At 55.6% G+C, this 27,383-nt stretch overlaps 2 protein-coding genes across 7 annotated transcripts in view; one reads left to right on the top strand and one right to left on the bottom strand.

Annotated features, from left to right (window-relative positions):
- The window catches only part of ITIH4 (inter-alpha-trypsin inhibitor heavy chain 4), an 18,302-nt gene extending 12,028 nt beyond the window's left edge, over nucleotides 1–6,274 (top strand). For 3 of the 4 annotated variants that reach the window (XM_017537467.1, XM_017537070.1, XM_037729479.1), the window contains 7 exons: nucleotides 426–488; nucleotides 641–667; nucleotides 757–873; nucleotides 1,811–1,985; nucleotides 4,907–5,061; nucleotides 5,199–5,295; nucleotides 5,773–5,970. In XM_017537467.1, the coding sequence (XP_017392956.1) occupies nucleotides 426–488; nucleotides 641–667; nucleotides 757–873; nucleotides 1,811–1,985; nucleotides 4,907–5,061; nucleotides 5,199–5,295; nucleotides 5,773–5,842 (704 nt within the window). In that variant the 3' untranslated portion in view covers nucleotides 5,843–5,970. Of the gene's footprint in view, nucleotides 1–425; nucleotides 489–640; nucleotides 668–756; nucleotides 874–1,810; nucleotides 1,986–4,906; nucleotides 5,062–5,198; nucleotides 5,296–5,772 lie in introns of all 4 variants that reach the window. The other variant, XM_017536982.2, reaches the window with a different exon arrangement.
- A 4,137-nt stretch (nucleotides 6,275–10,411) lies between these two features.
- ITIH3 (inter-alpha-trypsin inhibitor heavy chain 3) lies at nucleotides 10,412–24,839 on the bottom strand. Of its 3 annotated transcripts, XM_017538077.1 has the most exons (22): nucleotides 24,201–24,839; nucleotides 23,479–23,499; nucleotides 22,454–22,620; nucleotides 22,258–22,362; nucleotides 21,838–22,000; nucleotides 21,170–21,283; nucleotides 20,063–20,188; nucleotides 19,675–19,791; nucleotides 19,241–19,409; nucleotides 18,233–18,358; nucleotides 17,751–17,932; nucleotides 16,447–16,632; nucleotides 16,160–16,299; nucleotides 15,100–15,254; nucleotides 14,389–14,397; nucleotides 13,344–13,376; nucleotides 13,057–13,092; nucleotides 12,789–12,902; nucleotides 12,093–12,297; nucleotides 11,296–11,468; nucleotides 10,993–11,104; nucleotides 10,412–10,659 (listed from the first exon to the last, which is right to left on the bottom strand). In XM_017538077.1, exons 1-22 carry the CDS (start codon nucleotides 24,291–24,293, stop codon nucleotides 10,530–10,532), a joined length of 2,676 nt encoding a protein of 891 aa, XP_017393566.1. In that variant the 5' UTR covers nucleotides 24,294–24,839; the 3' UTR covers nucleotides 10,412–10,529. The 3 variants fall into 3 exon arrangements, with proteins under 3 accessions (XP_017393566.1, XP_017393771.1, XP_017393709.1); XM_017538282.1 differs by lacking the exon at nucleotides 23,479–23,499; XM_017538220.1 differs by lacking the exon at nucleotides 14,389–14,397.
- Between the last annotated feature and the right edge of the window lie 2,544 nt (nucleotides 24,840–27,383).

Consider the following 27,383-nt stretch of genomic DNA (forward strand, 5'->3'; position numbering starts at 1 on the left):
ACCCGCCTCGGCCTCCCAAAGTGCTGGGATTACAGGCTTGAGCCACCACGCCCGGCCTCACCTGTCCTTTATATTGACTGAGTAGGATCCACTAGACTAGAGGCTGACTCATGAGGAAACCTTCTAGGAAGGGAGGGCTTCCTCTGTCCAGAAAGCCAACAGGGGTCCCTCGAACTGTTTCTGATCCCCAAATCTGCACTCAAACACAGCCACAGAGCCAGGCTGGACCTATCCCTGACAGCATGCTCTTCTGTTTGAAAATCTCCCGCTGCAAAGGCTGTTCTAGGTGGAGTGTATGTGTGGCAGGATGGGGGTGCTGGAGCTTGGTGACACGGTGGGTGGCAGTGCTGCTGGTTTCTGGCCTCCTGACTGCCTTCCTTCCCCCTTTCTGTTTCCGGTTGTTCCTGCACTGATACCCGCTTCAGCTCCACCAGCCCCTTCAAATCCTGATTCAGCTGTGTCTGGTGTCATGAATATCGAAACCAAAGGTGCCCCCAGGGCCAGAGGCCCTGTCCTAGCAGGGGGCTCCCGGGAGGGGAGTTTCTCATCGGGAACCCAGCCACACCTAGTCCCTGCTCCCTCCCTCAGCCTCCTACTCCCCAGGAAGGGCTGCCTTAACCCAGACTTTCTCTTCTTTTAGAAACATCTGTGACAGCCCAAACCCCAGGTAAGTTTTCAGCTCCCCTCGGCCCCCTTCCCCATTCTTGCCCCCAGCCTGCCCTCCCTGCTCCAGGAGCCGTGCCCCGGCTGTCCCAGCCTTCATACAGGCTCCTTCCGCCATCCTGCCACTGCCCGGGCAGAGCGTGGAGCGGCTCTGTGTGGACCCCAGACACCTCCAGGGACCAGTGAACCTGCTCTCAGACCCTGAGCAAGGTGAGAGGGGCACAGCCAGAGAGACCCAGACACCACTGGCACACACCCACCACCTGCCCACAGAGACACACAGCGTGCACAGGCCTGGCCTCACGCAGGCCCCCAGATTTAGCATGGTCCTGCCTCCAAGCCCTGGCACGGTGCACACTCACACAGCCACCCCAGGGACCTTCCACTGGGTACACTGTGTGCAGGTGTGAGTGGCCTGGGCACAGATAAATGTGGCAGCCATGTGGCGGTGGAGCCTAGAGGAGGAGCCAGGGTGAGGCGAGGGTCAGGGGAGCTGTCTATGGTCGCACAGGCAGGGCCCTGGCAGTGCACAGAGACCAGCGTGAGGATGCTCCAGATGGAGAAGTTAGTACCCACAGAGTACAGAGCCCTGAAAGATGGGACCCTAGAAGGTGTGGATGAGGGGAATGGCAGCAAGAGACAGGGCTGCTGGCTGGGCCCCACCCCTTCAATCCTGGACCAGACATGGGGACACACCGCCCTGCCCCACTCAAAACCAAGCGACATCCAGGGCTTTCTCATTCTTTCCAGATGCATGTGGCTTCCCACTTCCTCAGTCAGGCCCAAGAGTGTCTGTCCTGAGGGCAGGGAACACTGATTGTCCATGTCACCCTTGGCAGAGGCATCTAGCTCAGGGCCAGGCGCTCCGCGGGGTGTTCTGAAGGCTTATTGACTGGAGACAAGTCAATTCTCAAAGGCCTTATCTGAGGGTGGCCATCACCGAGGATTTAGGGGCCCCAAAGCCATAGACACCACAGGATGAGAGGCGAGATTGTGGCAGCCAGCCCCTCGGGTGGAAGAATGCTGAGGACGGGCGCCCCTGCTGAGGAGCTGCTGCAGAACTCCAGGGGGTGTGATCAGGGAGGACAGGGAGGGTGTCAGCCCTGGCTGGAGCCCAGCTTTGACCTCTCTGGTCTGGTCCTCCCAGGGGTTGAGGTGACTGGCCAGTCCCAGATGGAGAAGGCTGGGTTCTCATGGATCGAAGTGACCTTCAAGAACCCTCCAGTACGGGTCCACGCATCCCCTAAACAAGTGGTGGTGACTCGGAACCGAAAAAGTTCTGCATACAAGTGGAAGGAGACGCTGTTCTCAGTGATGCCCGGGTAAGGCCCAGGCTGGGGCGAGGGCAAGGGTTGACCTTTCAGGCTACAGTGGCTGATGATGGTACTAGCAGGTGGCCTGAGGCCATGTACCTGTGAATGGAGTGGCTACACTCACAGGAGAGGCAAAGAGCAGAGAGCCCTGCTGTATGCCCCTGCAGCTCCGGGGGGCACAATCCAGGTCACTATCCCGTGCAGGAGACAGTATGGTTTGGAGCTAGCTCTGCTGCTAATCCTTTGTGACCCTGGGCAGGCAGCTTAGTCCCTCTGAGCCTCAGTTCCCTCACTGATAACCAGGACTAGTCATCCTGGCCCAGAGTCAGAAGGCTGGGGGAGAACCCAATGAGAGTGTGTATTTGGGAGCACTTTGCCACCAGATGATAAGATGCCCCAGGCACCCCGCAGGACAGCGCTGTCTCTGTAGTGACTGTGACATTCTGATGACAATAATGAGAAGCTGGAGAGCACGGTTGACAGGGGAGGTTACCAGCATTCTCTTAGCATATCCTTGGAGCTCTGCTAAGGAGATACAAGTCAGTGACCTCAAATACTGAGCAGCTGGTGAATAATTAAGGCAGAGGCCCACCTCTTCTGGGTGGCGCAGCTTGCTGCTTCACAATGGATTTCAAGGGACAGCCCTCCAGCTTTGCAGATCATGAGGGGCCTCAGGGAATGGCTGAGGCCCTGATCTTCTGTGGGCAGTGCCCTCTGAACCCCCAGCCTTGGAAAGGGTGAGCCATAGCTCACCGTCTTCCAAGTATGGGGAACCTTGTCCAGCCCGACTCACCCAGCCCTCCTCGGGGACTCCTTTGCACTTGACAGATGGTTCACACCTGGCTAATCCAAGGGCTCACCCACAAACCTTCCCATTTCATAAAAGATCTAGGCTGGGTGCGGTGGCTCACACTTGTAATCCTAGTACTTTAGGAGGCAGAAGCAGGCGGATTGCCTGAGCTCAGGAGTTGAAGACCAGAGTCTGGAACTAGAATACAAAAAATTAGCCAGGTGTGGCGACATGCTGCTGTAATCCCAGCTACTTGGGAGGCCGACAGGAGAATTGTTTGTACCCGGTAGGCAGAGCTTGCTGTGAGCTGAGATCGCGCCACTGCACTCCAGCCTGGGCGACAGAGTGAGACTCTGTCTTAAAAAAAAAAAAGAAAAAGATAAAAAAAGATCTCAAAGTTGGCCAGACACGGTGACTCATGCCATCATACCACTCAACACAAGAGTAATTCCAACACTCTGGGAGGCCGAGGCAGGTGGGTCATTTGAGGCCAGGAGTTTGAGACTAGCCTAGCCAACATAGTGAAACTCCATCTCTACTAAAAATACGAAAACTAGCCAGGTGTGGCGGTGGGCACCTGTAATCCTACTCAGGATGCTGAGAATCGCTTGAACCTGGGAGACGAAGGTTGCAGTGAGCTGAGATAATGCCACTGCACTCCAGCCTGGGCAACAGAGTGAGACCCTGTCTCCAAAAAAGAGAGAAGATCTAAAATTTCTTGTTATCTGGTAGATTCACCAAAACCAATAGCATTTTTATGCCTAGAAAATGAAATAGAAATAAATTCCTATTAATTGTAGGGAGAGAAAGTCCAGATTTCATGAGCTACAGAAGACATAAATAAAGAAAAATGGCTCGGGCACAGCGGCTCCTGCCTGTAATCCCAGCACTTTGGGAGGCTGAGGTGGGCAGATCACCTAAAGTCAGCAGTTTTGAGACCAGCCTGGCCCGCATGGTGAAACCATGTCTCTATTAAAAATACAAAAATTAGGACCAGCACAGTGGCTCACACCTATAATCCCAACACTTTGGGATCATGTGGTCAAAGATCGTTACCATCCTGGCCAACATGGTAAAACCCCGTCTCTACTAAAAATACAAAAATTAGCTGGATGTGGTGACGTGCGCCTGTCGTCCCAGCTACAGGCTGAGGCAGGAGAATCGCTTGAACCTGGGAGGCAGAGGTTGCAGTGAGCCGAGATCGCGTCATTGCACTCCAGCCTGGCGACAGGGTGAGACTCTGTCTCAAAAAGGAAGAAAGAAAGAAAAATAGGCCACATCTTTTTTTTTTTTTTTTTTGAAATGGAGCCTCACTCTGTTGCCAGGGCTGAAGTGCCGTGGCGCAATCTCGGCTCACTGTGACCTCCACCTCCCGGGTTCAAGCGATTCTCCTGCCTCAGCCTCCCAGTAGCTGGGATTACAGGCGCCCGCCACCACGCCCAGCTAATTTTTGTATTATGAGGAGACAGAATGAGAAGACGCCTACCCTTTAGACATTAAACACATGATTAAACACCAGTCATCCAAAGAGAATGGACCAGCCACAGAACAAAAGGGATGGAGTGGACGCATCAGAGAAACTCCTTCAATCATATAAAACTTATTTATGAGAAACCGAATTTAAGAAAACCAGGCAGTCTTGGTGGCTCGAACCTGTAATCCCAGCACCTTGGGAGGCTGAGGCGGGCAGATGGCTTGAACTCAGGAGTTTGAGAACAGGCTGGGCAACATGATGAAACCTCTCTCTCTTAAAAATAAAAAAATTAGCTGGGGATGGTGGCGCGTACCTGCAGTCCCAGCTACTTGGGAGGTAGAGGTAGAAGGATCACTTCAGCCAAGGAGGCAGAGGCTGCAGTGAGCTGAGATCACACCGCTGCACTGCAGCCTGGGCGACAGAGACTCTGTGGCCCCAAAAAGGGAAAAACAAAGTGCTGGGGAAACCAGACATCATTAAGTCAGTTTTGGTCCTATTTTACCAGTGAGGAAACTGAAACCCAGAAGATTTAAGGGCCTTCCCACCTAAGGCCACTCCATGACTTCCTGGACGAGAGGGGAACCCCAGCCCACTCCCCACCCCTACTACTGGAGTTCCATGCACATGTCTCTGCCTTCCTGCTCAAGATTCTGGGTCTTCCCACAGCCTGAAGATGACCATGGAGAAGACAGGTTTCCTGCTGCTCAGCGACCCAGACAAAGTGACCATTGGCCTGTTGGCCTGGGATGGCCCTGGGGAGGGGCTCCGGATTTTTCTGCGTGACACTGACCGCTTCTCCAGCCACGTTGGCGGGACCCTTGGTACTGTGCCCATTGCCGGGGCCCAGGCCTTCCTCGAAAACCAGCTGTGTCTGGGAATAGACAGCACCCTTCCCCTGTGCATGTCTCCCAGGCTCCTTCTGTCTCTATCCCTTACTGACCCACCCTTTGTATCTCAGGCCAGTTTTACCAGGAGGTGCTCTGGGGGTCTCCAGCACCATCAGATGACAGCAGACGCATGCTCAGGGTTCAGGACACTGACCACTATGCCACCAGGTGACCCGGCACAACCAGGCCGCTGAGCCTGGCTGGTGTGGGGTGGGCCGGGAGCCTGGCGCTGCAGGGTCCCTCTTTCTGTCCTTGTCCAGGAACTAGACATAGTCCGGTGAAGGTTGACCCTTTAGACATGTCTAAGCCAGCTTTCAGTGTCACCACAGAAGATGAATGACCATCTCAGAGCCACAGAAAACACATGGGCCCTGAGATCCCTGGGGTTGGTTGAGGACACTGGGAACCTCTCCCTGTCCACACCCTGAACTCCCAGAGCCCTAGACCCTGGAGACCTCACATACTGGCTTCTCTAGGGTAACGCTCCAGGTGACTGGGCCTTGGCCTATGCTGGAGGGAATTTTAGAGGGACCCAGGACTCCCTACCCTCCATTTCTGTCCCCAGCTGTCTCCCTCTTTTCCCACCACACCTGTGATTTGCTGACCACCTGCATATCTGTCTGTCTGTCTGTCTTTCCATTTCAGAAAGCGCAAGCTGGATTACCAGGAGGGGCCCCCGGGGGTGGAGATCTCCTGCTGGTCTGTGGAGCTGTAATTCTGATGGAAGGAACTGTGTTCACTCTGTACATTTGGCTGCCCCTGCAACTGTAGGGCCGCCTCTGGGGCCTGGACCACCATAGGAGAAACAGTCTCACTCATTACAAATAAAGAAAGGTGTTGTGAGCCCAGGAAGTGGGTGTCTCTGGTTCCATGTGGCCAAATCCCAGGGCCTCAGCGTTGTACCCTGAACCTTAGCATCGTGGAACTAGAAGCTTCCACTGTCAGCTCTCAAGGGCCAGTGGCTGGGAGGCCCATGCTGAGCTTTCAGTCCAGCCCCTTTGTTTTACAAACAAGGAAACTGAGCTCAAACCACCCATTTAAGATGTCACTCCAGCCCCCAGCTAGGGGCCCAGGGCTGGGAGCGTTCTCCAGAAGCAGAGTTTCAGTCTGCTTCATGGTCGCTTGGACTGTGAAGACCAGTTTTGACAGAAGAGTGAACTAGGTTGGAATTCTTTCTAGTCCAGCTCCTAGACTTTCTCAGTGAGCTTTTGGACCACTCTGCAATGGGATTAAGTCAGCTTTGGTCCTATTTTACACAATTTGACTTTCACACCTGTGCTGAAGGGCAGGCCTGTCTGTTTATTGTCTTGTAAGGGAGCGCTGGGTCTTTGAAGGAGACACAGGCAAGGCTCCAGGTGCAGCAGGGAAACAGGGCCTGTTCCCAGGAACCTCTAGTCTGATGGAGCTGATCTGGGTCCCAACTCTAAATCCTGTGCTGTGGAGGGTCTCCTGTCCTGTTCCTGCCCCAGGGTTAGGCAACCCAAAGATTCCACCAATTCCTGAACAGGCAACGTATACTTTAAAAAGTTTATGGCCGCATGCAGTGGCCCACATTTGTAATCCCAGCACTTTGGGAGGCCAAGGCAGGAAGATCAATTAAGTCCAAGAGTTTGAGACCAGCCTGGGCAACATGACGAAACACCATCTCTACAAAAAAACACAAAAATTAGCTGGCACGGTGGCACACACCTGTAGTCCCAGCTACTTAGGAGACTGAGGTTGGAGAGTTGTTTGAGCCTGGGAGGTCGTGGCTACAGTGAGCCGTGATCATGCCCCTACATTCCAGCTTGGACAACAGAGCAAGACCCTGTCTCGGAGAAATAAAAAAAAATTACTATTATCCCACCTACTTCTGAAAAAAGGATATGAGCCTGTCGCTTACAAAGCATAAAGAGAATAAAATCAAAATCTATGAGTATAAGGATAAAAGAGCCAAGCCGAAGGAGAGTGAGCTCAGGGACATCAGGGCAGGGGAAGCTGCAGCAGTGATTGAGGACAAGGCTTTGCTGTGAGCTTCCTGGAAGCTAAGGTAAAGCAGAAACAGTTCATTTGCTCGCTAAAACAAAACACCAGATCATCAGGGAAATGTCCTTTCCCAGCTCTTGAGCTAGAAGAGGGTATTTGCTGGATGGATCTTTCTAGAAAGGTCAAAGTACAGGCTGGTGGGAGGGGTCACCAGCAGCAGGCTTGCCCAACATACAAAAACGCTCCTCCCTGCATTGCTGCCTCCCCATTGAGCCTCCTTAGCAGATAGGGGTCTCAGGCAGAGTTGCTTTGTAAAGGCTTTTCTGGGGGGCTCAGGCCAGGGCTGTGTGAGATGAGAGCAGCTCAGGGGGGTTTGCTGTGGGGCTAGCCTTGACATACAGGGATGAGAGGGGAGCGCCCACCCCAAGCTCACCCCTCTGGGACATGACCTCCTGGACTGGCTGCTGAATTTGTGCCACGGCAGGGGCATCACAGTTGATTTTCTGGCCCTGCCGGCACCTGCAGGGCAGGTGTTCTCTGTGAACAGTTGGAAATAGGCTCATGCTCTTCACTGTCATCCAGCAGGTGCTTTCCAGCTTGGGGCAGGCCCTGGGTCGAGTGCTACGGGCACATTGGACGCCATGGCAGACACAAGGCCTGTGGTGATAACTGCCACCCAGAAAATAACCGGGTGCTGCGGGAGCCCAGCTGGAGGCATGGAGATGACCGGGAAGCCTGGGGGTGGCAGGGAAGGCTTCCTGGAGGTAATGTTGTGGGGGCTGAGATTTGAAAAATGGAGAGAAGTTAGCCAAGTGGAAAAGGAGGGCAAGGACACCAGGTGGTGGGAACAGCATGCATCCAGGCCGAGAGCCAGGACACTGTGCCAAGTTCAGGGAAGATGATGGAAGGAGATGCTGTTGGATAGGTGGAAGGGGAGGGGCCCCAGGCCAGCACAGGTGGTGCACACCTCACCACGGAGCACGGCTTCTACCCTGAAAGGGGAGGGAGCGCCAGGTAGGGACAGGAGGGACAGGGTGATGTGGAATGGGGAGAAGGCAGAGTCCACCTTGCTTTTGCCTGCAAGGGTGGCCTCCCTGCCTATGGGTTGAGGGGAGGCGACTCCTGCCTCCCAGCCTGCTCACGTGGCTGCTACCTGGAGCTGTTGTCCTGGAGGCACTTCAGGAGGACCAGAAACCATAACGAGGATGCCTTTTCACATCCGTTGCCTGGCAGGATTCTTCTCCCCATTTCATAGATTGGAAACTGACCTCAGGATGACTGTCTTAAAGCTATGTGGACCCAGGGCAGTGGCTCACACCTATAATCCCAGCACTTTGGGAGGCTGAGGCCAGCAGATGGCTTGAGCCCAGGAGTTCAAGACCAGCCTGAACAACATAGCAAAACCCTGTCTCTGCAAAAAGTACAAAAATTAGCCAGGTGTGATTACACATGCCTGTAGTCCCTGCTACTCCAGAGGCTGAAGTGGGAGGATCACCTGAGCCCAAGAAGTCGAGGCTGCGGTGAGCTGTGATCATACCACTGCACCACTCCAGCCTGGGCAATGGGAGTGAAACCCTATCTCAAGAAAAAAAAATAATAGCTGTATGGCTCCTCAATCAACCCAGGCTTGAACAGGTTGGTGGGACTTGCCCACTATGGAGGGGTCCATTCTCAGGCCTGGGCCCTGGCCCGCTGCCACATTCACCCTGGGGCTATGAGGAGGCCTTCAAGATGGCAGCCATGTCTATGTGGCCCTCTCCCTAGAGCAGCAACAGGCACCGGTCTGCCTTTAGCATCCTGTAGCCACCTGGGGGCTCCTCTGATGACACACATTTCCCCCTGGGCCACCCTTCATGGCCTCTAGTCCTCTCTCCAGGGGCCCCTGCACTGGGAGGCAGCACAACCCAAGGCCACATGCCATGCCCCACTAACATTTATGGCTCTCCCCAGTCTGATTCCAGCCTCCTTCAGCCCTATTGTGCCCCATGCTCTGACATCAGGCAAAGCCACTCACTGTGTCCTCCAACAGGGTGCTCCCTGCCCAGCATGCCCTTACCTCCTCCCTGCTCCCAGCCAGAGAGAACAGCAGAGGCAAAGGATGTGGGCAAGAGGGGTTATGTTTGCACAGCCGAGAGCAGCCTGTGTGTCTGGAACCCAGAAGGTAAGGAAAACACCTGGTGTATGCGGGGAAGCTGGAGAGGCCATAGGAAGGACTTTTGTCATGGTTCCAAGAGCAAAGGATGGAAGATATCATTTGTAGGGATTTAGGCAGCGAGTGGTAATCACATCTGCTCTGTGAAAAGCACTCTATGGGAAGCAGTAGGGGAGGCAGTGAGACTCAGGAAGGGGCAGTTGCAGTTGTCCAGGTGGGAGAGCGTTGTTCAGACTGGAGATCTCTCAGAGCCCTTTCTCCAGGAACCTCTCTCTGACCCTCTGTCCCACCCCAGACTCATTGGGAGGATACATCAAGTGGTCATCTGAGGTATAATCAGAGGATCCCAAAGATGCCTGGCTTAGCTGAAGACAAACTTGAGCACTCATGAAAATAGGAGCTGGATTACTCAATTGTGCCCCTAGATCCTGGCCCAGGGTATTGTGCTTATCTGCTGAATTGATGAATGGGTACATGGGTGGATGGGTGGGTGAACTGATGGGTGGATTGATGGATGGATGGATGGACAGATGGAGAGATGGACAGATGGTAGGATGGATGGGTGGAAGGATGCGTAGTTGGATAATGAATAGGTAACTGAGGGATGAATGGATGAATGGACAGATGGTAGGAGGGATGGATGGAGAGGTTGATGGGTGGATGCATGCATGGTGGAGAGATAGACAGATGAGTGGATGTGTGGGTGAACAGATGGTTGAATGGTGATTGGGTGGGTGGGTGAATGGATGGATGGATGGTGAATGGTGGGTAGAGGGATGGATAGATGGAAGGGTGGCTGACATCCCCATTTAGATGTGGGCTGAGTCTGCCCTGGAGTATTATCTACTCCTAAAGATCCTGATTGGAGCTCCTGAGCCAGGACCATTTATTTATCTTATGCCTTTCCTGGATACTGAAATGCATTCATCCCTTCCTGACTTCTCAGAGCCCCTTTCCTTCAGAGTTAGTTCTTTGTTTTTCCCCCAAGCTGTCATACATTTCACTCCTTAAAGTTCCAGTCCAACCAACTGTCTCTCAGCCGTGTCAGTTGAGAGGCCTAAGAAAGTTGCCTTCCTGCTAGCCATCCCCTCGTTTGAGCTGCTGTGCGTCCCAACTGCCTGTTCCCTGGAGAAGAGGCTCATGAAGGCATGTAGAGGCTGGCAACTGTCTGGTCTCCACCTTGGGCTTTATTTTCCCAGCCCCTCCCACAGGCCCCTCTCTGTGCCTATGTTCCAGATGCCACAAAAGCTGGGCCAGCCATCCCAACAGGAGCTGGCGTGTCTACTCAAAACAGGCTGGGGATGACGTAGTCGGTGTGTACACCATCAATCAGCCCTTGCCCGTTGTTATGGACGAACCAGCAGACAACCTTCGTGCCAATGCTGGCATCCTTTCTGTAGTCTTTCTGGGAGCCCCTGGAGAAAGAAGAGAGTTGCTGCAATACACGGGGTGCGTAAGACGGCTGCTAGGCTCGTGGACCTGAGGTCGAAAAAGGGTGGGAAGTTGGCAGTTCTAACAGCCCAGAATTGTTTGGTCAAGAATCAAGTCACATGATTTCTCTTTCTGGGAAGCCAAGTTTGGGCTTTTTCATGATTAGGAAGAGTCTGGTGGGGGGGGCCAAGACCTCAAAGGGAAACAAGAGTACCCCACAAAAGACAAAAGCCCACCAGGCTAATGTGCCTGGGCAGAGAGAACTCCTTCCTCCTCTCGTTGCTGAGCAGGTGAGGGTGTTGGAGAAGTCTCCTCACCTGGTGACAGTCAGCTGATGGTTCTTCACCACCAGTGTGGCATCTGACTTTGTGGGGTCAGAGCCTGGGCGGATGTCAGACACTTTAAAGTCAAAGGGTTGGAAGAATTGCCCTGGAACAAAAATATTCACACTGTCAGTACCTCGCCATTGCCACCGGTCATGTGGCACTGGCCTTTCAGGGTTTATGCAAAGGCTGAATGGGGCGTTGTGAGCTGGGTACAGGGTGGCTAGGAAGGCCTTGTGTATGTCTTTCCCATGCTGCTCTCAGGCCTGAACAGCCTGCAGTCTGAACATTTCATACCCAGCAGCCCATGCGTCTGCGCAGACATCCGGTGACTGTCCACCACGTAGAAGCCTAGAAAGTCACGGTGGACTGGATGTTTCTTCCACACCTGGTGTAGGACGACCACAAAGGTAACCCCATCTCCAAAGGAGACCACCATGTTCTTCTTCTTGTTGATCATCACGGACAGCCTACGAGAGGAGGCCAGAAAGGTGCTGTGGGGCCCAGGAGCTGTGACACTGGGCATCAGACTCAAGGGCATCTTGGTGGAGCCTCCCCTGTACATGGCATCCGAGGGCCCACAGACTCCAGAAACTATCTCAGGGGCATTGGAAAGAGGATGCCTCATGCCCACTGTCTGCCTCCTGTGAGTAGCAATAAGTGGGAAAGAGAGGGCTGGCCTGTGAGTCTGGAGGCCTGCAGTCCAGCCCTGGCTCATCCACTGACTTCCTCCATGACATTGGGCAGGCTCCACACCCTTCCTGAGCCTCAGTGGGAGGCTCTGGGGGATCTGAAAACAGGAGAGCTAGGAAGATGAGCAGCCACAGAAGAGGCAAATGGGGGCCATTATCACCTGACGCCTTCACCCAACCAGCCCAACTGCCCAGCTACCAATTCTGGCTCCGATGGGCCCCTGGGTTTGGTTGGTGGCCACTGTAGTCACCCTCCCCTGTGGCAGGAGACTGGATTCGGGGGCCTCTGATCTTTCCTGTGAGCCCCATGGATCTCCTGTCCTGGGATTTGTTCAAATCCCTCTAGAGCCTCCTTAGACCCTCAGCCTGTAGGCCACCTTGGAGACCTTGTGGGAACCTTACCCATCCTGCATGACTGTGACTGTGTCCAGCCAGCTGAAAGTACTCGGCACGGCCCTGTTCCATAGGGTGATCTTCTCCGTCGTCACCTCCACCTGGATGTCCATCTGAGCATTGGCAATGCCCAGTTTTCCAAAGTAAGTCTTTCTGGTCTTGGAGTCAGGGCTGCCTCTCTTGTCACCAACAATCTGTCCATTAACTGTGAGGCCTGCCAGAGGGATGGGGCAGGGAGAGAGACCAGCGAGAACTTCTGAATCCAGATTGCCTTTAGGGGTGTGCCTTCCCCTTCAACTAGGCTGAGTGAGGGGCAGCAGAGTGGGGACAACGAGAGAGACCAGGACTTCAGAGCCCAAGCCTGTTCCTTCCTAGACATGCTAGGTTTGGATCACGCTGGGACACTGTGGCTCTGCCTCTTGCCTGAGCCAGGGAGTGTTCTTCAGGGAAAAACTCCCCAGACATAGGCTGGGCCCTACCCCAGACCCAGGCGGCTCATACACTCTAATCACCTCCCAAGAGCACTGGCGTGTGGGGGCTCAGCGAGCCTGTGGACCTGGGCACTCGCCTCCCCCAGGGGTTTCGCTGCATGTGAAGATGATTCCTTACTGGGCAGAGTGAGAACCTGATCCATGTGCCCACTTGGGGGTCCCAAGCCCTCCCAGAAAGAGCCCCTTGGCCCCGGCCCTAGCCCACAAGCCTCACCTGTGACAGGGTCCTGAATAAGGCGCAGCACTGTGCCTGGGTCTTCGTCGATGTTGAAGCAGAGGGCGTCGTCTTTCTCCGGAACTTGGATGATGAAGTGGGGGTCCCCATCCACTGGTGACACATTAGAGAAGGGGCTGGCTCCCGGGGCCTCTCACCATACCTGGAGCCTCCCCCAGCCTCCTGGCCTCTGTGGGCTGGACTCCAAGAGAGGCAGGAGCACGTGCCCAGGGTCCTGAGCCTTTCCTGGGAGCAGCTGGGGACTCACCATAGTAGTAGGGGTTTTGAGGAGGCTGGTAGCTGGCTGTGGAGGCAAAGGGAGGAGGAGCTGAGCTAAGCAAGCTCAGGGAGGTGCCCAGCCCGCACCGGAGTTCAGCTCGTGCCCCTTGCCTTCCCTCTCCCTAATGCCATTGCCCTCCCACCCCTCAGTCTCCTCAGGACACATTGTCCATCTGCCTGTCCTGGAGAGCTGAGTGAGTAGCCACCTCGGAGGGGCACATGGCAGGGGCAGGCTCTGGGCAGAGGACGGAGGAGCAGCGGCCAGCATGTACTCACTCAGGTAGGTCATGGCGGGGCTCACCGGTGTGGCTTAAAAGAAGCCAAAGGGCAGCCATGAGCAGGATCTAGGGGTTCCCTCTCCCCCAGCCCCGTGCCTTCTGCCTGTCTTAGTGCTGCTGCACCCCAGAGGGACCCCAACACTGGCAGGTAGAGGTGGAGATGTGACCCCAAAGCTTAGGCTTTAGAAATGGGGCACATCCAGGGAAGTCCTTTATGGGACTAGTGGCAAGGGGAGTGTGGTTCCCATGCTGGGGCAGGGCATTTTAATGTGGCTGAAATACAAGCCGTTAAGTCAGCAGCTTCTCTCTCTTGAGTAATGCTCACAGCATACACCTGCCCCACCCCTGAGCTCCCTACCCCCTAGTTGGGATGAGTAAGACTCACCACTGTCTGTTACTTCCCACACTTGCACACACACACACACATGTGTACGCATACACACTGGTACATGTCCAAACATGCCCCCCTTATAGATGGAAGTGGAGCAGGCCAGGCCAGTAGGGGTTGGGGGGCCCTGCCTAGAGACAGGGAGTCTGTGAGGTTCCAATTTTGTGTGAGAGAGGCGCAGAGGACTGTGATCCCCAGCAATCCCCAGCATAGGCATTGGGGCCAGACTGCCTTGGCCTAAGTGCCAGCTTGGTTGTCTGCTGGGTCTGTGAGCAAATAAACTGAGCAAATTAACCCCCTGTGCCTCAATTTCCCCATTGTAAAATGGGGATCACAAAAGGACCCTCTTGGAGGATTGCTATGGGATCAATGGAGTATAAGTGGCTGACATGCTAACTGGCTCATTTTTGCAGGTCACAGATACTGTCATACTGATTGTCTCTCCTTGGGCAGGGGAAGCCACCCCCAATTAACTTACAGGGATCCTCAGGCTCAGAGAGGGGCAGAGTCATGATTTGGAAATAGGGCTGGGCCTCAGTCCAGGTGTCCCAACTGTGCCCCTGTGGCTGGGGGTCCTATCTTGCTTGGAAAGGCCTCCTCAATTCTCTCTTGTCTCCTTTCCATAATCCCCACCTGGTAGCTGGCTAAAGCTTACCTTCTGCATATGCAGGTGCAGTGAGGAAGGAAGAGGAGAAATGCATTAGAAGCCAAAGAGCACTGGTGAGCAGGGACGAGCTGGCTGCTTGGCCAAGCAGCCCCAGGTCTTGGGCCTCCCAGCAGCCAGCTGTTCCCCCATTGGGTGTCCCCTGGAACTAGGAGTTCCTGGAAGCCAGAGGCCTGTCCTGGCTGGGCCCAGCAATTTGCCTCCCGTGTCTCCCAATGCCATCCCTCCCCCACCACACACAGACCCTGTGCCCAGTGGCAGTGGGCATTTGGGACCTCCTATTGAGTGGGGCAGTCTGGGGTCTGGTTGAGGGGTCACAGCCTCCAGCTCTCAGGGACTCTTCCCCTAAAGATCTCCAGGTGCCTAGTAGTGTACTCCAGGCCTGACTTTCATGTTGGAAGTGCTTCTTCTTGTCTAACTAAGCCCCTCCATGCTGTAGCCTCAGCCCTTTTCCTTGAAATGTCCCTGGGCAGTGTGCCCCCTTTACTCACATCCCTTTAGAGGTACAGAGGCTCCTATTCACCCCCCACCCCACTGTCCACGCTGACTGTTTCATGCTCCACCCCGCTTTCCCCAGTCCCCCTTCGGCAGATCTGGGTCTCTCCAGCCCAGCCCACTCCTCCACTGGACACCCAGGGAGGGTGCCCAGCGCAGGGTCCTAGAGGGAGGCCTCCAGGTTGCAGCCTCCATCCCTATCCCCACCTTCCCCAGGCTTGTCAGCGATGGCCGGCTCATCCTCATTGTCCTCAGGCTTGGTCACCACCATGGAGGTCAATGGAGTCACAAAGTGATACTTGAGGGACAGGTCCAGGGCCTGGGCCGTGAGGTTCTCCTTCTCCTCGCCATGGGCCTTCTTGCTGTGAGGAGGGGCCATTCAGGAGGGCGACACAGAGAGCAGCGCCCTGCTCTCCTCCCCCTGCGCTGGCTCCGGAACCAGGCCAGGAGTGCTGGACACAGCTGGGGATCTTCGCTCCACTTTCCCCATTGTGGGTCCCCCAGGGTAGAGCCCAGTTGGGCTCAGAGAAGACTGGCTCACAGCTCCCTGGGGCATGTGGACAAGCCCTGTTTCCTCGCTGGGCCTCGGTTTCCCCACCTATAAAACATAGCGGTTGGCCAGGCATGGTGGCTCATGCCTGTAATCCCAGCTACTCAGGAGGCTGAGGCAGGAGAATCGCTTGAACCCAGGAGGTGGAGCTTGCAGTGAGCCAAGATCGCACCATTGCACTCCAGCCTGGGCGACAGAGGGAGACCCCCCCTCTCAAAAATAAATAAGTAAATTAGGGGCTATGGCAGCCACTCACAATGGTGTCCACATGTGGAGAGCTCAGCCTGTGCCAGGTTGTATACTAGAGGCTTCACAGGCTAATCCCACCCACATGAACACTGACCCTCTCAGTGGGCTCAGCTCTGCCCTGTGGGCGCTGAGGGCTGGGACCCCAGCCTTCTGTTCCACTCAGCTTCACCAGCCCTGGGCCGCGCCTGGTGTGGGGAACAGGATGCTGAGCCCCCCCGCCCTGAGGCACTCCTAGGCTGCTGGCCACCGGGCTTGCCCGCTTGAGCCTTGCGGACAACAGGATGAGGAGTGGCGGCCTGGGTTCCTTACAGACGGCTCTGCAGACAGTTCCTTGGCTGGGCCAAGAAGAGGGCAGGGCCGCTGGGCCTGCGTGCGGGGGTGCCCTTCCTGTGTGTGGCCGGGTCTTCCTGTTGGGCTCTATCGGAGCACAGCTGAGGTGGGCACAGGTGGGGGCTGGGCCCTGCTCACCGCTTCTCCAGCAGCTGCTCGATGGTGAGGTAGGCCCAGAGCCGCTCGATGTAATCCCCGAAGATGTAGTCCCGCTCCTGCAGGGCCTTCTCCATCTCCTTCATGTCCACCTCCTCTGTGAAGGTCAGGTCGTTGGTGGCCTGGGGTGGGGATGGAAGGAGGCAAGGGGCTAGAGGCCTGGGTGGGCCAGGTTCAGGGGCCGTCACTCCTGGACCCTCAAGAGGCCAGAGCTCTGCCACTGCTGATACCCCATCACCAGGACACTTCCAGGCCCTGGCCCCACTCACCCCATGGCCCTTCACATCTGCCTTAAAGCTGTTCATGTCTTCGTCCACCAGGCGCCCGGCCACCACGATCTCAGAGCCATCGTAGAAGTGCTGGTAAGTGTTCTGGGTGAGGTCCAGGATGGCGTTCTCGGGGTAGTCCACCTCCACACCCGTCAGCAGTGGGTTGGCCACCTCCTCATAGAAGCCCTGAAGTTCAGATGGGGCCGGTCATCCCAGGCCCCTGGGCAGGCTCCCACAATGCTGCAGCTGGCCATCTGTGTCCCAGAGCTGGGCTGTCCTGGCTCCTCATGGTCACTCTGCCTGTCCCTGACTGCATCCTTCAGTCTGTGGGGGCCTCACCCACCCCCTGCTCCCAGGTAGACATGAGGAAGACTAGAAAGAAAGGGCAGTTTCAGAAGTATTTGCCTATTTAAAAAAAGAAATATGAAAGGACAGAGTTCTTGGCACAAAGGAAATATTTAAGGAATGTATGTTGGAATGAAAGCAGGAAGGAGAGAAGGAAGAAAGGAGAGGCAGATGAGAAGGTGACAGGGACAGGAGTGCAGAGATCCAGAGACAGAGGAGGGAAGGGATGGGGTGGTTGCCCTGCAGAGGTGGAGATGCCATTACCTGCCTAGAGAAGGAACAGAATTGCCAGATTCAGCAAATACAAAGACAGGACATGCAGCAAACTGAGTGTCAGATAAACAATGAATACTTCTTTAGTACAGGTATGTGTGTGATGGGTTGGATAGTGTGCTCCTAAAGTTCAGCCTTTTTTGAAGATAGGGTCTCCAAAATAAGGTCATTAGTGTTGGCCCTAATCCAATAGGACTGACGTCCTTGTAAAAGGGGAATTGGACACAGACCTACAGAGGGAAGACATGTGCAGACACAGGGAGCAGACAGCCACTGAGAAGCCACGGAGGAAAGGAGAGGCCAGAACAGGTCTTCTCTCCTAGCGCTTAGAAGGAACCAACCCGCTGCCACATGCGTCTGGGACGTACTTGTTACAGCAGCCGCAGGACACCAACACAATGTCCTCTGCAATATTCGAGGCATACTTATGCTACAAAAATGCAGTCTTTATCAGAAACTCATATTTAACCACACGTCCTGTGTTTGCTATGATAATCCTACTGAAGAAGCAGGCCTGTTGTGCAGCCCAAGGACAAGATCAGAGTCTTTATTGATGGGTAAGAGATAGGGGAGGATTTTGACCCAAGAGGAAGCTCTTCCTCATAACTAAAACAGTCACCGTATGCAGCAGCTGTCTGAGGAGGTAGTGAACGCCTTATGTCAGAAGTGTGCAAGATAAGGCATACCTGCAGCTGCAAGTCGGCATCAGAGTCCTCATAAATGCGCCGGGCAAACCCTTGGTTCTCCAGGGCCATGTTCTCCAGGAAGTTGTAATTCAGATTGTTGCCAAAACCCAGGTTATACAAGGGGAACTTGCCCCCGATGGCATTCCGCACATTCTCTTGAATTTTTTCGGGTCTGCTCTCACCTGTTGGAGAAGGGGATATTCATATTCCAGCCCCAGCCTCGGGGCCAATCTAGACCAGTTCTATCTGGGGAGACCTGACTCCTGCACGTGCAGAGCTGGTAGAATCACAACCATGAGCCCTTGTGGGGCAGATGGTGGAGAACCCTGGCAGAGGGAGGCAGGACCCTGCCCTCGAGGGGCTCCCAGACCACAGGGAACTCTGGGAAGAGCTGCCCCAGGTTTTCAATGAGCCAGCTACAGAGCCAGGATCAGCAGCCAGACACTCCAGCCCTGGCCCAGAGCTACACCCACGCTCCTCACCAACATTGGCATCCCCGTCGGTCAGCATGATGACGATGGAGGTGCTCCTTTCTGGGACCCTGTGCTCCTCTCGGGCCTTGTTCAGCATACTGATGCCCCTCAGCAGCCCATCGTTGATGTTGGTCACTGGGACACAGACAGACAGCACTGTGGGAAGGTGTCCTCAGGGTGCCCGTGTGCAGAGAGGCTGGAGCACAGGAACTGGGACAGCCAGCCCCACTCATGTGCCCAAAGACTCTATCTGGCAGCCCATGGTGGTACTCAGCAAATAATGAATGAACCAGCACATGAACAAACAACTTGACTGGGCGCGGTGGCTCATGTCTGTAATCCCAGCACTTTGGGAGGCTGAGGTGGGTGGATCACAAGGTCTGGAGTTCAAGACCATCCTGGCCAACATGGTGAAACCCCGTCTCTACTAAAAAAAATACAAAAATGGTAGTAAGCACCCGTAGTCCCAGCTACTTGGGAGGCTGAGGCAAAAGAATCACTTGAACCCGGGAGACAGAGGTTGCAGTTAGCTGAGATTGGGCCACTGCACTCCAACCTGGGCTACAGAGTTAGACTCCATCTAAAAAAAACCAAAAACTTACACTTTCAAATGGGGATGAAAGGGTTGCCAGAAGACTAAAAGCACATGGCGATTGTAAAAGCCCTTTGGCAAAGAGTTGGATGGACTCCCAGCCTCTCTTGCTGGGATGAGGGGAGCAGTGTATACATTGTGTCATTTTCCATATAAAATGGGGCCAAGAAGACGGGTTCTCTGTGGCCTTATCTCGCTGGGGACTTGTGGGATACCAGGATCATGGATTAGAAACAGAAAGAATGAGTTTCTCTGGACCACAGAGAGGACAGCTGGTATCCTGTCTCTAAGCCTGAGGACCATCCACTCCCATCTCTACCCCAGCTCAGATCTGCAGGGTCCCTGCCCTGAGACGGGGATGCAGGCTGCTCAGGGACAGAGGGAGGAGCCGCTAGGAGGCGCGTGGGCTCTGCCTCTGCTCTTACTTCCTCGATCATCAATGCTCTTCACAAACGTCTTGGCCTCCTGGAGGTTCTCAGGCGTGGCTTGGACTAAGTGCTCTTTCCATGTGGACACATCTCCACTGAACAGGATGAAATTCAGATAGTCTTCCTCTTTCATGTCTTCCAGGATTCTGAGAAGGGCTTCCTTTGTCTGGTGGAGAGAGAGAGACAGAGTTGGGAGAAGCCGCGGCAGAGAGTGACGGCCCTTCTCAGCTCGGCAGGTGGTGCAGCCCTGCCATCTGCACCAGCGAGCCCTGCCTGAGGCTTGCCACAGACGAGGGCAGAGGCTGTGAGCTTTCTCTTATCCTGTCCCCTTTCTCCTCATTCACCACAAGTATCAGCTTTTTCCACTTAAAAAAAAGTCTCCTCTACCCCTCACTCCCCCGAGTCCTGGCCATGCCACTGGCGCTGAGCACCTGCTCTAATTTCCGACCAGCCATGGAGCCGCTGACGTCAATCACGAAGGCCACGCTCTTAGGCACCACTGGAAGGCCTTGAGGTGCAAAGAAGTGCACGAAGTAGCCATTGACTATCTGGAGAGAGGAGAGAGGGCCAGGGTCCTTTTAGCAACCACAGTGACTGTTCTTACAGGTAGAAGCCAGACATTTACCAGCCCAAGAAAAAGACACTCCTATCCCACCCTCTAGGGGGTGCTGCACCAGGCTCTGGGCCATCAGCTGTCCCATGTCCTGTAGGAAAACAGCCTTGGGCTGAGGGCCCAGGGTGATGGCACTAGATGCAGCTGCAGCCCCTCCCCCACCAGCCCTGGCCCCACCATGATGGTGAACCGACCAGTCCAGGTACCTGCACGTTGCCCGGAGATTCTCTGTTCACGTCGTAGGTGATGGTGAAATCTCCGTTGAGGAGGGAGTCTGTACAGGTTGGGCATGAACGCTGTTGGTCTAAGCTGGGCTTGAAGGACACATGGCCCTGAGGGACGGAGATGAAAGACCTTGCTCAGCTCGGCCAGGGCGTGCCCACCCGCAGACCTCAGCCCCAGGGAGCAGAGGGCAGCCTCACAGGGAGGAGCCCTTAGTGGGGCAGAGGCGAGCAAGAGCTGGAGGCCCGGGCAGCCCTGCTTGCCTATGTGCTCTGCAGCTCCCAGGACTGACTCACACTCCGGCCCTTCCAAGTGCCACTCTTCCCCTTGGAGATCAGGGCTCCTGGCAAGGCAGGGGCCTTGTCTGATTCAGCTTCCAGCTCCCTTTTTCTTGGCCTCACACACCCCTTAGCCCAGCCTATCTTGGAGCTCAGCACTGAGAAGCCACTTTAGGGAAGGGAGTTTTGCACCATTGAAAGGAATTTCTGGCGGGTGGTCGGAATGTTGGTGCGTGGGTGCCAAGAGGAGGGGAGGGAGAAAGGAGGAGAACGGGGAGGAAGAGGGGCCCTGGGCAGCTCGTGGCCCTGCAGAAGCCAGCAGTCCTCTGAGGGTGTGCCTCTCAGGCCTTGCCCCGGAAGTCCTGGAGACTGGTTTGTTGTTTGTATAAACATTTATTCACCCACTGTCCACCGCCAGTAAGGCCCCTGGAACAGCTGGGGGCCTTGGGGACTGGAACCAACCACCTAGCACCAAGAATGGAGTTCTCTTTAATCTTTCATTCCTCACTGTGGAGTCAGTAGATCTAAATGACTCTGTTGGGCCTCAGCCTCCTGACCTGTAAAACAGGGAAGATATCCCTTTCCCAAGGGCGAAGGGGACCAGGCTTTGTAAATGGCTTCTCTGGCAGGTCATTGCCAGTGGCCCCTGCCCTCAGCATCCGCACTCCCAACCCCAGTGGGCAAGGAGGAAGGTGATGGTTGTAGATTGATTCCCCCCTACTCCAACTGCTAAGCCCTGGGCTGCAGGCTTGTCCTGCTGGGGTCAGTGTTCCTGTCCCCTGCCCCACCAGGTCTGAGAGGCATCGACACCACCTTTTTCCCCAAGAAGGACTTGGTGAGGGCGCTTCCAAGGAGGTCGTTGGTGATGAATGAGGCCTCCGCGTCCAGCATGCTGATTCCCTGAGGCTCAAAGATGTCTGCCTCGATCTGAAATGGCCAAAATAAGATGTCACTCAGTGCCTGCAGAGGCCAGCTCCCAGAACGAGGCCAATGGGAACAAGATGGGTCTGTCGTGATGCAGGGACCCTCTATGACAGTGCTGAGGGCCAAGTCTGGTGTCTCCCACCAGGAAAGTGACCACAGGGGCTTGGAGAAGAGCATGCTGATGCCGAGGTATTACCACCGCCTACCATATGTGCCTGAAATTCTACCACTGACGCTTTTCCTTTGACTTTCAGCTTTGAGGTTGGAAAAATGCCCATGTGCCCAGTTACAAGCCTTACAGAGACACTTGTTGGTGTTACCCTCGAGGGCCCAGCACTGAATCTGCCTCTGCCAAGTCTGTCCCAGTCCCAGCCTCTTCCCCTTGGCCCCAGATGCTGTGGCCAGAACCACTGTAATTCCTCCAGCCTTCCCAGCCAGGGGTGGGGGATGCAGTGGGGCAGAGCTTTTGCGTCTTTGACCCCCATCTGAGTCTGCCCCATGGGCCGGTCCCTGCACCGCGCTGCCGTCCCCCCAGGGCTGCAGGGGCAGTGGATTACCTCGAAGTGTTTGACCAGTTGCTTGGGCTGGATCTTGAGGTACATCTCATACTTGCCCTTGTGCCTCTTCAGCAGCTCCTCATAGGTCAGCTCAAAGGTGACGTTGCTGCCTGCAGCCACGTTGACCGAGACTGTGAACTTCTCCAGCTTTCTCCCAGAGGCCCTGAACAGGGTGCAAGATGGCAACTCCCTCAAAGACTGCAGGAGCTCACCCTTCCTCCACCCTCGGCCCTAGGCCCAGTCCTTTGGCAAGGGAGGTCCCTGGCCATCCAGAGCCTTGCTTGCCTCAGCCATGACATGGGATAATGGCAAAATTATGGGCACATTTTCTATAACGATAATAATAGCTATTGTCATTTATAGCCCCGAAGGCCCTGGAATCCCAGACATTCTCCCCCAGGCCTGGGAGTCTGCGCTCACTTGACCAAGCCGGCAGTCTTGCCCTGGGACACGGCCTTTTCGTACTGCTTCTTGGCAGCTTCCTTCTCCTTGACATTCCCAGGGTAGGTAACGCCATCGATGGTCCTGTAGGGAGAGAGAGTTGGGGGTGGAGAGGATCACACTGGGTCAGACACCCCCACCCCAAGCCCCGAGCCAGCGCCATGGCGGTACCCACAAGGTGAAGTTAGTGATGAAGGCTGTCTTGGGCAGCTCCACATCAAAGGAGACCTCCTTGGCCTTGTCTGCACGGTTGACGGCTCTCGTGGTGACAACATTGTGAGCAAAACGGGAGGTGACCTTGGAGTTGATTATGGTACTGTAGACCTCGACACCATCGGTCACCTTTGGGGAGATGGGTGGGGAATCAGCCAGACGGGGACCCTGGAGAACCAGGTCTGCAACCCAGCCACCTCTCTTGCAAATTCCCTTGCAGGCCCTGAGGCTCCTGCCTGGCACACAACCCTCATCCTCCCGCAGTCTCCCATGTTGGAAGCCTTGGTGGCATCCCCAGTCTCCACGTGCTGGTGGCCACCATTAATCGGATGCTTGTCCTGCCTCCTTGGCTCTGTGCTCTGTTTGCACACCACTGCGGCCAGCGAGAGCTTGCCCTCCCGCACCCAGTCATCCTGCGCTCCAGCCACACCCGGACACTGGCCCTGAAGCACCTGCCCAGGCTCTTCCTGCTCATCCTCCACACCTCACATGCCCTCAGGCTCACAGCCCAGCCCGCCTCCCGGGTCCTTAGGTAATTGCCTAATTCTGTCTCCCAAAGAGGAACTGATTTCCTGTGCCAAGGGAAATCTCCAGACCCCCTCTTTCCAATAGGGGTGATGGACTGCGAGAGGCTCTAGGGAGGTATCCCAGCCCCTCCCGCTAGGGATATTCAGATGCTTCGTGAAGGTGTCGCAGAGCCGCTTCACAGAGGCAGGTACCAGCAAGTGCTCAGGAAGTGTCTGTGGAAGGGAGGGATGCCCTCTTGGGGGGCCCTCTTGGGCTACATCCCGCGAGATTGGAGGGGTCGTGGTTCTGTGGCGCTCTTTCCCAGGAGTCCTGCGCCATTGAGGGCTGCCAGGGCAGGGGACCATAAACTGTTTGCTAGCTGTGAGGGGTCTGCTGTTAAGTTCCACGCCTTCAGCAGTTGGGCAACCAACTCCATCCTGCCCTACCCCACTCGGCCCCACCCCCGGTGAAAGTTCTCACCCCTTCCGGGAGGCTTCGTTTCTGCAAAAACAAAAACAAACAGAGGAATCAGGCCAAGGCCAGCGCCAAGGTCACAGGGCTTGGGAGGCTCTGGGCTGAGACCAGGGGTTCAGTGGCGCCCTGCTCCACACACACCTGAGTGCCCCCAGGCATAGGACCCTCCCAGAGCCACCTATCAGAGTAGGAAGAACTCTGAATAGAGGGAGAAACTGAGGTCCAAAGAGGGGCAGGTCTCCAGGTTACCCAGGAAAGCAGGGCAGGGGGAACTCACCCCAGGGCTCTCTTCACACCCCACGTACCCCACCTCATCCTGTCTCCCATTCTGTCTTTTCTTGGTCCCAGGGCCCTTTAGGCCTCCTTCCAGAGCACCCTTACCCCGCCACACCCAACAGGGCTCAATGCAGCGTTTTGCAGAGACCACACTCATCTGAGACTTGGACCTTCATTGCCCCTCAGTGAAGCAAGTTCATGGTGAGTTGCTCTTTTGACAGGTGGGGAAACTGAGGCCCAGAGAGTTTTAAGAGCCTTCCCAGGGGTAGAGAGCAGGTTAGCATAGGCCTCAGCTGGAGCCCAGTATTCCCAGTGTCTACACTGCTCCCAGCAGCTCAGCGCCCAGCCCTCTCCCTCCTCTTCACCCCACTCAGAGGCTTGCCCAGCATGGTGCCTTTGCCTTCTGCCCGTTCCACACCAAGCCCCAGATGGCAAAGAGGGGGCAGACTCACCCCAAGCAGCCGGAAGGGGCTTCTCGGAAAGCCAGAGGCCGCCAAGCCGGAGAGCAGAGCCAAGATGAGACAGGGCCACCACGCAGATGCCATCGCTGAGCACCCAGGCCTGGCTCACGCTCCTTATATGAGCAAGTCTGGTGTTTTCCAAACAGGGTCAATGACCCGCAGCGGGAGTAGGAGGAGCGGAGGCGGGAAGGGCCTCCGTGAGGCTGGGCATGGGTGGAAAGACGGGTCCCTCGATGTGTCTGTCTGAAGAGGGCCCAGTGGGTCTGGCCAACAGTGTTGGGGCTTCATTCTTGAGGGACCAGGGGACTTGGAGGAGTTCCCTGGAAAAGCAGAAGCTGTGTGCCAACAAATGGGCCCTGGGACTCCCTGGTGTGGGTGATGGAGATGGGGTGTGGAGTTGCATTTGGAGCAAAGGGTGCCTCAGCATTGTTGCCTCCTGTCCCCACCACTGGCACAGCCTCTGTCTGTCCTCCTGGATTCAGCCCCTCCCTTCTCAAGGCAGCCAGGGCATGAAACTAGAGTCACCTGCAGGCTCGGCCTCCACCAGTGGCGCCCCTCACTACCCTTCTATGTTCCCCAGGGCCCCAGGGAAAGGACACACAACGGTCCCTGCAGCCCAGCTCTCCCTGTGATCTGGCCGCAGCTTGCTTTGCTGAGCTTACTGTCTTGCACCGGCACAGCCTCCCCTTCTGCACATGTTACATCTTTCATCTCCCTGCCAGCCCCAGTGCCTCTCCCTGTGGAGCCTTCCCCGCCAACCCCTAGAGGACTATGGGACATCCCTGCTCCAAGCCCCAAGCGCTCTGAGGGCCTGCTTCGTTTACCTTATGTTGAGGTCAGTGTGCTCAGGTCTGCCTGCCCGCTCTGGGCCCAGAGCTCCTGGGGGGCTGGGCCATGTCATATTTCCCTCTGTGTTTCCAGGGCCAGCCAGGGGCTGGGCTGCCCTCAGCCTTTTGGGGAATCATTGCCCTAAAAGTCTGTAGTAAGGCTGGACTCCAGCTTCCAGAATGACAGGAGCTTTAGAGGCAGAACCTGGGCTCTCTCAGTGGGGGCTGGGACCTCCTGAGCCACACCAGGACCCCGCCAGCCTAGCCCCTTCAGGGCAGCTGTTGCATGCCCACCATACCCATGGCTTCTCTGAGCCAAGCTCACCCTGTGACCCTCCCACTGGGCAGCCCACTACTGCATGGAGTAGACAAAGACGGCTGGGTTCAGGACAGCTAATTTATGGGGTATGCAGTGGCCTCAGCTGAGAGCTCTGGTGCTGACTGGGAGATGTGCAGAGAGTTGTTTGGAGCAGCGACACCTAGAAGGCAGCAGGCAGATGCCATGGGGCAGCGGAAGCCCAGAGGGGGTGTGGTCTAATGGTGGGAAGAGGCAGAAGCCGCGGAGCAATGACAGAGAGTTGCCAAATCAGCCAGGTGCTGTGGCACTTGCCTGTAATCCCAGCACTTTGGGAGGCTGAGGCTGGAGGATCACTTGGGCCCAGAAGTTCAAGGCTGCAGTGAGCGCTGTGTTCGTGCCACTGCGCTCCAGCCCAGTTGACAGAGCAAGACCCGCATCTCAAAAAAAAATAAAATAAAATTGACAAGACAGAGTTTCCAAGCCAGTGAAATGATGGCTGAGGGGCAGATGTGGCCTGTGCTTGGTGTCTGGCTGGGCAGCTGTTTCCCTCAGGCCTCCTGAACCCTTATGCCAACCTGACTGGCAGCAGGCACCAAGCTTGGGCCTGACGGAGGCCAAATCCAGCAGGTGCCGACACCTGGGTGTGTAGAGAAGACCCTCAGAGCTGCCATCTGGCCTCACTTCCTGGTTCGGGGGCGTCTTTCGTGTCGGTCATTTTCAGTCCCGTGCCTGCTGGCCACTGGGTGGCCGGCGCTGCTGCCCGATGGCTCCTCCTCACGGACCTGCAATGCTTCTCCTGTCCTCTCTCACCTGGACCATGGCCCCATCCCCAAGTGCTTGGACTTTGGGGAGAGGGACAACTCGAAATAGGGATTCTGGAGCTGCTCAAGTGGCCTCGAGGGATGGCTGGGGATTTGGAGGAATCAGTGTCATCATGCAGAGTTTAGAATTAGACGGAATCTAAGAGATCTTAGGATTCTCCTCTTTCCATTCTACAGGAGAGGAAGATCAGGCCTTGCCAAGGGTGACCCAGACAGTTGGCAGCTCACAGCTTATCCTGGAGAATCCCAGGATACCTGGGAAGATGAGCTGGCCGGCCCACAGCCTGCTGCCAGGGGCTCTGTGTCCCCAGGCCTGGCTGGGGCAGCCTTAGAGCTCAGCATTTGTGTTATTGATCCAGGCCCTCCAAACCAGTCCTTGTTCTGTCTGGTCCCTTGTAAGCCTCATTTGTAGTGAGAACTGTACAGAAACTAGGAGAGAAAAAGCAGAAACCCTCTGGAAAGCGGTGGGTAGAGGCCTGTTCACATTCACACACACAGCTCTCTGAAGTGTGGTTCACCTCCTACACCCATGATGTTGCATTTTGACTAGGTCCCAGGGCCAAGCCAAGGGAGGGGGCCCTGATGGGGGAATTCCAGGTATTCACGTGAGGAGATGGTAGGATGCCACTCCTGGCCCCCTGAAATCACAGCTTCTGGGCAGGGAACATCTCTGCCTTTGGAAAATACCAGTCTGGCTGTCAGACGTTACAAACCCTCAGCAGGGAAATGGGGCTGCAGCCTCCCGCTCCCAGCAAGACTTTGTCAGGACCCAACTCCATCTATAAATAGATCCTTCATTTGTTCAATAAAAGTGATACTTTGGAATATCCAGAACCAAATCCCAACAAGCTTTGGCCATTGTCCTCCTGACTGCCTGGAATGGAGTATTCATACGGGGGTGGTTAAATACACAGATGCTGACATCAGACAGCACAGGTACAAAGTCCAACTCTGCCACTTAGAAGCTGAGTGATTTTGGAGAAATTACCTCACCTCAGTTTCCTTGGCTGTAAATGGGCGTGCTAAAAGTGTCCCCTAGGGCTACTGGGAACATAGACTTAGTGAATTCAAATAAGGTACTTAGAACAGGGCTTGACTAGCGGAAGCACTGTGACTGTTCATGATGGCAGTGTCCACTGGCCCCTGGACCTGCCTGCAGTGCAGGGGGCACTCAGGGCACACAGAGGGCATGGGGCCAGGCAGCTGCCGAGAACAGGGTGGAGTGGGT

This window comes from Cebus imitator, unplaced genomic scaffold (genome assembly GCF_001604975.1).
Source record: "Cebus imitator isolate Cc_AM_T3 unplaced genomic scaffold, Cebus_imitator-1.0 Scaffold0, whole genome shotgun sequence".
NCBI lineage: Eukaryota > Metazoa > Chordata > Mammalia > Primates > Cebidae > Cebus > Cebus imitator.